The 8,266-nt window shown below is 40.3% G+C and overlaps 2 protein-coding genes across 2 annotated transcripts in view; one reads left to right on the top strand and one right to left on the bottom strand.

Moving 5' to 3' along the window:
- The first annotated feature begins 6,734 nt into the window (after positions 1 to 6,734).
- On the top strand, positions 6,735 to 8,181 carry LOC122088759 (F-box protein CPR1-like). The gene has a single exon (XM_042658089.1). The coding sequence runs from the start codon at positions 6,852 to 6,854 to the stop codon at positions 8,022 to 8,024; it is 1,173 nt and encodes a 390-aa protein (XP_042514023.1). The 5' UTR covers positions 6,735 to 6,851; the 3' UTR covers positions 8,025 to 8,181.
- The window catches only part of LOC122065061 (polyadenylate-binding protein-interacting protein 6-like), a 2,749-nt gene continuing 2,542 nt past the window's right edge, over positions 8,060 to 8,266 (bottom strand). Inside the window, exon 3 of the mRNA XM_042628855.1 lies at positions 8,060 to 8,072. Coding sequence (XP_042484789.1) covers positions 8,060 to 8,072 — 13 coding nt within the window. The remainder of the gene's footprint in view (positions 8,073 to 8,266) is intronic.

The raw sequence follows: 8,266 nt of genomic DNA, 5'->3' as shown, positions 1-8,266 counted from the left end.
ATTGGTCTTGTGAGTTGGGAAAAACTTCTTAAAGAAGACAACTGTGAATTGTTCCCATGAGGTTATGGAATTTGTGGGTAATCCATACAACTACTTCTTAGCTTGGTCTTTCAATGCAAAAGTGATAAACCTAAGCTTAACAGCATCATCAGAAAGCTGTTGGATCTTAATTAGAACACATACCTCTTCAAATTCCCTTAGAAATAGGTATGCATCCTCAGAGGTCAACCCATGGAAGTGGGTCAACATAGTGATGTATTGAGATTTGAGTTCAAAATTATTGCCCTGGGCTTGTGGTAGAACTATACAGGAAGGTTGAGCTGTTCTAGCAGGGTAGAACCTATCTTTCAGAGATTTAGGTGAAGGGTTTTGCTGTTTGTCTCCCATATTGAAGGGTTTTAAAGAGAGCAAATGTATAGGGTCACTACTTGTTGGATCTCTTCTTTCTAACCGATTCTTAGTATTACGTACCCACTTAACACTCATGCAACAGAAAACTACCCACAACTAAAGTAAGACAAGCACAAAAGAATGGATAGCAAATTTTTTTTTTAATGATTTTTTTTATTATTTTTTTTTTTTTTTGCTTTTTGGGAGCTTACCGGCAGGGATCCGGGGTTGCTCAGGTCAATTCCTGAGGTACTGCTACAGGGCGAAACCTGTCTTTATCATACTGTGAGGCATGGCGACCTCCACTGATACAACTATTATTGCAAGTTGTTCTTCTCCGGAATTCAATAAAAGAAAAGAAAAAACAAAACAAAGTAAACAAAACACTCCGATTTACCAAAAGAAAGCGAAAAATAACATGGAACTATCTCCCCGGTAACGGTGCCAAAAACTTGTTTGAGATTTTAAATGTAACCGCAAGCGTACGGATCAGTGTAGCTACGGGTTGAACTCAGGGAGAGCAGCCACTTTATTTTTTTTTATTTTAATAATGCGAAAGTGAACCTATTAATGGTTGTGATCTAATTCTAACTACCATCCTAAACATATGTATCTAAAATAACGTCCTAACCATTCGTCTTCTAAGAATTTAAAGACACAAGCCACGCAATTAAAATTAAATAAACAAATAACTGAAAATAAACAACCCATGCAATTAAAAATAAAGGAAAAAATGCTGAAATAAAAATAAAGTAAAAGAAAGGGGATAAAGCTGGAGAGAGACTCACAAGTAGGTTTCTCTACTTAGCCTGAGGGATGCATCATAATATGAGCTTCCCTACTTGACCAGAGAGTCACTCTTACAAGGGTTACTCTACTTGGCTTTAGGGAAAGGGAGACAATTAAAATAAAAACAATAAATTGATGGTTCGATGGCTAGGAGGGGCAAAGCCAACACATACACTAGCCATGAACCTTGGGGGAAAGGGATAGCAATAATGTAACGACTGAAAATAAAAATCCTAAATTAAGAAAGAAAAGGTAGTCAGAAGAGGGAATGAGAGGGGGGAGAGAAGACTACTGAAGGAGCCTACTTACTTGAATCAATACTTGAACTTGAAAAACAATTGCTCCACGGCTCGTGATCTTGTCACCTAGATCTAAGCCTAGATCTATAACTTAAAAAATAATTACAACTCAATTGCATAAATCATTAACATAAAAGGGCTAAATAAAAATAAAAGAGTACTTGCATTAATTGAAATAAAAAAAAAACTATTACAAAAGTGATTGAAGAAAAGATAAAGAAGAACTAAAACTAAAGAGAGAGCAACTAAAAAAAACTAGAAGAAGAATGAATTGTCTCTCCTCCTCTTACATGAGTTGTATTTATAGGGAATGGGGAGGTAGGGTAACAATTTTCTCTTTCCTAAAAGAGAGAAACCCACAATTGATTGTGAGATCTTTTGAGACCAAAAGTGCTAAGGTGGAGGAGAGAGAAGAGAGAAATAAATTTCCTATAATTTTTTTCTTATTTTCTTTCATTTCTTTTTCTAATTTATTTTTCTTCTTTTTCTCTCTCCTAGGGACGATTTTCTTCCTTCTTGCTTTATGTGATTTGGACAATCTTTTGGTGGATGATGATGTGGAGGAGAGAGAAGATTTGGACAATCTTTGGTTCTCCCTTTTTTTTCTTTCCTTTTTTTTTTCTTCTCTTCTTGCTTCCACGATTTTCCTTTCCTTTTTTTATTTTTTTCTTCTTGCTTCCACGATTTTCCTTGCTTCTAATTTGATGTGGAAATTCCCTCCATGCCCTTAGTGCTTTAAGTGAGTGAAAAGCAGAAAATCTTCAACAAAATTCTCTAAAAAAAACAACCATGAGATTCGAACTTGAGACCTCTTGGTGAGCAAGGGAATTTTGTACACCATAGCTCACCAACTAAGCTAGGTAGTTGTTGTTACCAAAAACAAATCTTTAATCACTTAAAGATGTGGTCCATCGATCCTTGTTGGCATTTGGAGTATTCCTTGTACCTCTGGGACAATTACAAACGGGCTGGTTCTGCATCTCGGTTCAGTTCTGATCCATTATTCTTTTTCTGACCCAAAAAGAATAATCATCTGTACGGGTGACCAAACGAATGTGTACTTTTAATTGAACACGTCCATCTTGCTCAGAATTTCATCCTCTTTGTAACCATGGAAAGAAATAGGACCTCTTTACGTGTAAAATTGAAGATATAGCGTCTGATAGTCCTTAAGGCCTTGAAAATATAAAACCTACAAAAAGAGAGTAAAACCCAAGGTAGCTCCATTCTAAATATGTAAAATGCATGTTTTACTACCATAGATTTCACACATAAATGTGCTCATCACAAAGCCTCCCAAATAGTTAAGATGGCTGGACCCATAGGCTGGTTTTCGTGGGGGTCTGCATAGGAGGCATTGAATTTCCCGTTTCTTTGTTCAAGATTCCTTTGACTCGGGCCTGCTTCAAATATCTTCAGTCCGGACTAGTTTCCTTCACTGAATTTCTGCTTCAGGTATTTATTGAGATATCTTGCTTTGATGAGTTTGTTGATCTCTCTTTTCAAAGCTTTACAGTCTTCAGTATCATGGCCATGGTCCCTATGATACTTATAGTATTTGTTGGGGTTCCACTCTTCCAGTTTTGTGATCATGGGCCTAGGCCAACGAAGGAACTTCCGGTCCTGGATTTCTAACAATAGATTCATACAAGTTCTATCTAACTCGTACTAATCTAGATGTTCATTCTTTTTGACTGGCTGATCCGGTCAGGTCTTCTTGTATTCTCGATCATCTTCTTTTGATCGTGATGGCCTTCTTTTGTCCTTTTCAAGTGCTCTGGTTTGTTAATCATTCCTTTTACTGTAAGCACGTTATCTATATTGGCATACTGGTTGCACCTTCGCAGAAAGTCCATCATTGTTTCTGGAAGGTCCAGAGCCAATGATCGCACCAAATCTGTGTGTGAGATAGCATTGCACAATGAGCTATAGGCCACACCATCATGCCATTTTTTTTCTTCTAGGGTAGCCTTTGTAAACTTGGCATGAAAATCATGTAATGGTTCTCTAGGCCTCTATCTCATATTCATCACATTGTTGGGTGTCTGCCGCAGCCTCATGCTAGCTTGGAATCTTGCCAAAAATGCCTTAATCAACTCGTCGTAGCTTCAAATTGATCGGGGGCCTCAGAGTTGACATCCACAGAAGTGTTGCATCCTTCAATGATGCAGTGAAGGCTCGACAGAGGGTGGCATTTGACTTTCCATACACTACCATTATTGGGCTATAGTATAACAGATGATCGGAAGGGTCGGTTGTCCCATCATACATTTTGAAGTTGGGAATGACGAAATTTACAGGTTGCTCTATGTCTATTAACTCATTAGATAGGGCATTGTGAGTAGGAGCAACTACCAGTTCCGATGCTGGTTTCTAGAGGCCCTCCACCCTCTCAGTCAGTTGTTGGAGGTGCTTCTCCAGATTGGCTCTTTCTCGTTTGGCATCTATTTTGGCCCTCTGATCGGCTCGGTGGGTTGGCCATGCTAGCTTAGCTGGACTTCTTCATAAAATTCACCTACCTTCTCTCTCCCATCGTGTCTGTGTCTGGTCGCTTGAGCTAAGGTTTTGGCTAGCAGCTCGCACGCCATTGTCTTCAGTATGAGTACAGGTTCCACCGGATCGTTGACTGTGATCTTCGCCTAGTGGAAGGGAGAACTCTGTGCCATGAGCTTGGTGCCTTCTATGCAGCCTCCCATCTTCAGAAGGGGTCATGCTATTGCCATGTGACCTATTCCAAACACGATTGTTGTTTTCATTTTGGTCATCACGACATGACTCTTGGGTTCTTCGGTGCCTGCGGGGGCTAGTCAACCCAGTGTGACTGTGCCTAGGGGCCGAAGGAGCTGCTCGAGGATTTGCTGGGGGTATTGGATGATCTGGAAATGCCGAACGAAATTTCTTGATGAAAGTTCTTATGAGGTTGTTGGTTTCTAGCATTTGCATATGTAGGCTCTGAGTCTGTGCACCTACTTTAGTCGCTTCAGAGGTTGCCTTTGGTGGTCCTCCCATGGGACAGTTGGTGTCGCTACCACTAGAAGCACGGGTGCTAGTGTTGAGGTGGCACCTTCTACTAGTGCAGGCGGTGCTTGCCCTGCCATGGGATGGCTTTGAGTGGTTCTTTGTGGTCGAGTCTGACGAGAAGTTAGTGCTTCAGGAGTAGGTGGTGAAACAACTCAATCACTTCACAACTGCATTCAAGAAGGAAAGGAAATTTTTGTTACAAATTCCCACAGACGGCACCAATTTGATGTTGCTAATTCTGACCAACTGAAGTGTGGATCCGCTCTAGTGGTGCGATAGGACCTGCAAAAGATGAGTTGAGCAAGGCATCGAAGTTTGCCAGTGCAAAAACCCTCCGATGCTTAAGTTAGAATGGCAACAGGTAATTTTTCAATACTAGACTTAATCAGCCAAGAAGAGCCCCCCTTCATTACCTGTTTCTCTTATGTATTTATAGTCGCGCAGGCTTGGCTGCCTGTTGCGTAACCCCTATCACTAGAGTCCATCTGGGCCATGACTCCTTAGATTCCTGCGAATATTCTTGATTCTGGAGAAGATCCCGAGGAATATTCTTCCCTTCTATGGGTTCCTTAGGCTTCAAGATTGGAAGTTGTTCCGAAAGAGGGGGAGCAGCAGGACTCCTACCTGCAAGCATCAAGGGTTGTGGTCCCTAAATACTAGGGTTGAATGCCCCACGTTCCCTCGAATGTGTATTGTAATGGGGCCAAGGTAATGACCTAGTCAAGACCATCTGAAAAGCTCGGTCGAAAGTAGGATGAGGCAAGTGCTCGACCAAAGGTAGGCCAAGCTGTGGGCCTAGCCGAGGTTGGGCAGAGGCAAACTCTCGCCAAAGGCAGGCTAAGCCATGGGCTTGGCCAGGGGTAGCCCGAGGCGAGCTGGATGCCTTTGGGCAGGTTTAGGGTAGGCTGAGGTTGGGGCTTAGCCAAAGGTAGGCCGAGGTCGGGGCTCAGGCTTAAAGTATCGGTATCAATCGTCGTATTAGTCGGCCAAAATTAAGATACGTATCAGAGGATATCGTATCGTATCAGAGATACACTAAGATACACTAATGATACACACATAAATGGATAAGAAACATTTTTAAAACACTTTTGGATAAAGAATTTGTTAAAAAAAGCTATTGATAACATGTATTATGGATAAACACTAAATTGAGGGTATCACACTAAGAATTCAAGGTTTGTAGTTGTCCCATAAATGTAAAATCCTTGTTCCCAACCTTGATTTCTACTTTAGTTAGAGAGAAATATGGTTGGATGGAACTTTGGAACAAAAACCTCTCAAAAATCGTGTTTTTTTGAAAAATTACCCATCTTGGCCATTATATGACCGTAGCGCACTGTATCGGTACATACTGATACTCATCGATACGTACCGATCGATATATACTAATACTCACCGATACATATCGATACTCATCGATACGTACCAATACTCACCAATACGTACCAATACTCACCAATACGTACCAAAACATACATTTCACCCCAATTTTATATTTTTCATAGAGTCGTATCGCATATCGTATCGTATCGTATCGATGTGTATTGGTGGTGTATTGATGCATATCGGTATGTATCATAGGATATATATCGATACGAAAGGATTTTAAAAATTTCATGTATCGTATCGGTGTGTATCGTATTGATCGACTAAATTTAAGATATGTATCGAAGGGTATCGTATCGGTGTATTATATCCTTTCTTTAAAGAGCAGAACTGAGCTTGAACGTAAAGCTAATTTGGAGGGATCTAACTTGGTTGAATGCCTTTTTAATTCTTTTTCTTTTTTCTACATTATCCCCCAAATAAATTGGTAAAAAAAGAAAAATGAGGGGGGAGAGGAATTAGTCAAACATAATTTAATGTATCTCTAATCCTCATCACTCCTTTGGCAATTGGCATGTTAATAACTAAGATAAGCCAAAGAAAATGTCATTGTATTCCGAAATAATTAATTGATTACTATCAATAGACCTACTAAAATCTCTGAAGAGTCAAAAGAAACAAAAAGGAAAAAAAGAAAAGAAAAAGAATCAACTGCCCTTCATTAGAATATTCATATATAATTCTGATAAAAACTAGCTTTTAAAACTTTTTTCCCAGGTCTGATTCACACCTAATCTGTGGACTTTTTTAACTTCTGAATCACACCCTTAACAATATTTTTTTAGCTCTGATTCAAACCCCTCAACTTTTAACTGAAAATAAAAGAAATGGTTGGAAAATCAGAATTCGAGTTTCAACGCGTCACACTGCAAGCCTCTTATCTCTCCCGCATAGAGCAAAGGTATCCACCATATATCTTCACACTAAATTTCTTCTCCCCTAAGAAAAACCCAGACCCTAGACATGGCGGAGGAGAATGAGAAGATAAGGGAAGAGGAGGCAATGGCAATCAAGAATCTCCCTGAGGTTCTCATCGTGGACATACTATCAAGGCTTCCGGTCAAGTCTCTTTTAAGGTTCAGCTGCGTATGCAAATCCTGGTGTGCTCTTATAGTAAAAGATCCTGTGTTCATCAAATTACACCTCAGCCGATCACTTGCAAGCAATAGCAATCTCAGCCTCATTTTCTCAGGCTCTCATCTCTCCTCTGTCGAATTCGATGTTTGCGAACAGCAGGAGGTGGATCAGGTAGAACTCGATCATCCTCTCAAGTCTCCACGGTACAGAATTGAAGTATTGGGTTCTTGCAACGGCTTACTCTGTATATCCAGAAGTTATGTGGGGAACGTAATCCTCTGGAATCCTTCTACAAGAAGACATCAAAAGCTACCCATTATACCTGGAGAGAATCGCATGCAATCCTGCACTCCCCGTGAATTAGCTTACGGATTTGGATATAACACCACGACCGAAGATTACAAGGTGGTAAGGATTCGGCAGTGGGATTTTCGTAAAGATGACCTCTCTGATAACTATTGGTATTCAGAGGTGAACGTCTATGAACTAAGCACCAACTCATGGAGAAGTATTGGGAACATGCCCTTACAACGCTTTCAACACCGATTTGGGTTTCTTGTAAATTCTGCAATTCATTGGCTTGCAGAGAGCGAGACAATAGCTGACACTGTCTCCAGTACTGTTATATCCTTTGACTTTAAAGATGAGGAGTTTCGAGAGGTGCCACTGCCTGACTTTGTTGAAGATAATTTTGATATGAGAATTGGGGTTCTTGGAGGAGAACTTTGCGTGATTTGTAATTTCGTCGGGGTCCATGTTGAGTTGTGGGTGATGAAGCATTATGGCGCAAAAGAATCTTGGGTGAAACAGTTCTCAATTGAGCAATCAGTGATAGGGTCTTTTGACTATATCCGGCCTATATGCTATTCAAAGATTGGTGAAGTTTTATTTGAGAAGGATTCGAAAGAGCTGGTCCTGTATGATTCTAGTAGAGGAAGGGCTAAGAATCTAATTATTAGTGGTGTTTATGAAACAGCAACTTGCATTGGGAGTCTTGTTCTACTCGATGCCAGAGATGGCCCAGAACATGAAGAAAGGAAGAAAAAGGAAACGGAATAGAGGTAATTATTTACAACATTTTTTAAGATTATACCCTAACTACAGTGACTGCAGGAAAAGAATTTGTGAAACCAAACCTAAAGTAGTTTTGAGTAGGCTTGTTTTGATTTTTGTGTGTTGTCCTTTACTCCTTGTAACGGAAGTTTATTGCACACTTTTCGGAAATGCCAAGCCCTGAAGAGATGGGGTTCAAACCCCTAAGAGAGAGAGGGGACAAACCCAATAAAAAGGGGGGGGGGGAG

Source organism: Macadamia integrifolia, chromosome 2 (genome assembly GCF_013358625.1).
Source record: "Macadamia integrifolia cultivar HAES 741 chromosome 2, SCU_Mint_v3, whole genome shotgun sequence".
NCBI classification, from domain to species: Eukaryota; Viridiplantae; Streptophyta; class Magnoliopsida; order Proteales; family Proteaceae; genus Macadamia; species Macadamia integrifolia.
The sequence above is the reverse complement of the archived record's forward strand: the minus strand, read 5'-3'. Positions and strand labels throughout refer to the sequence as shown.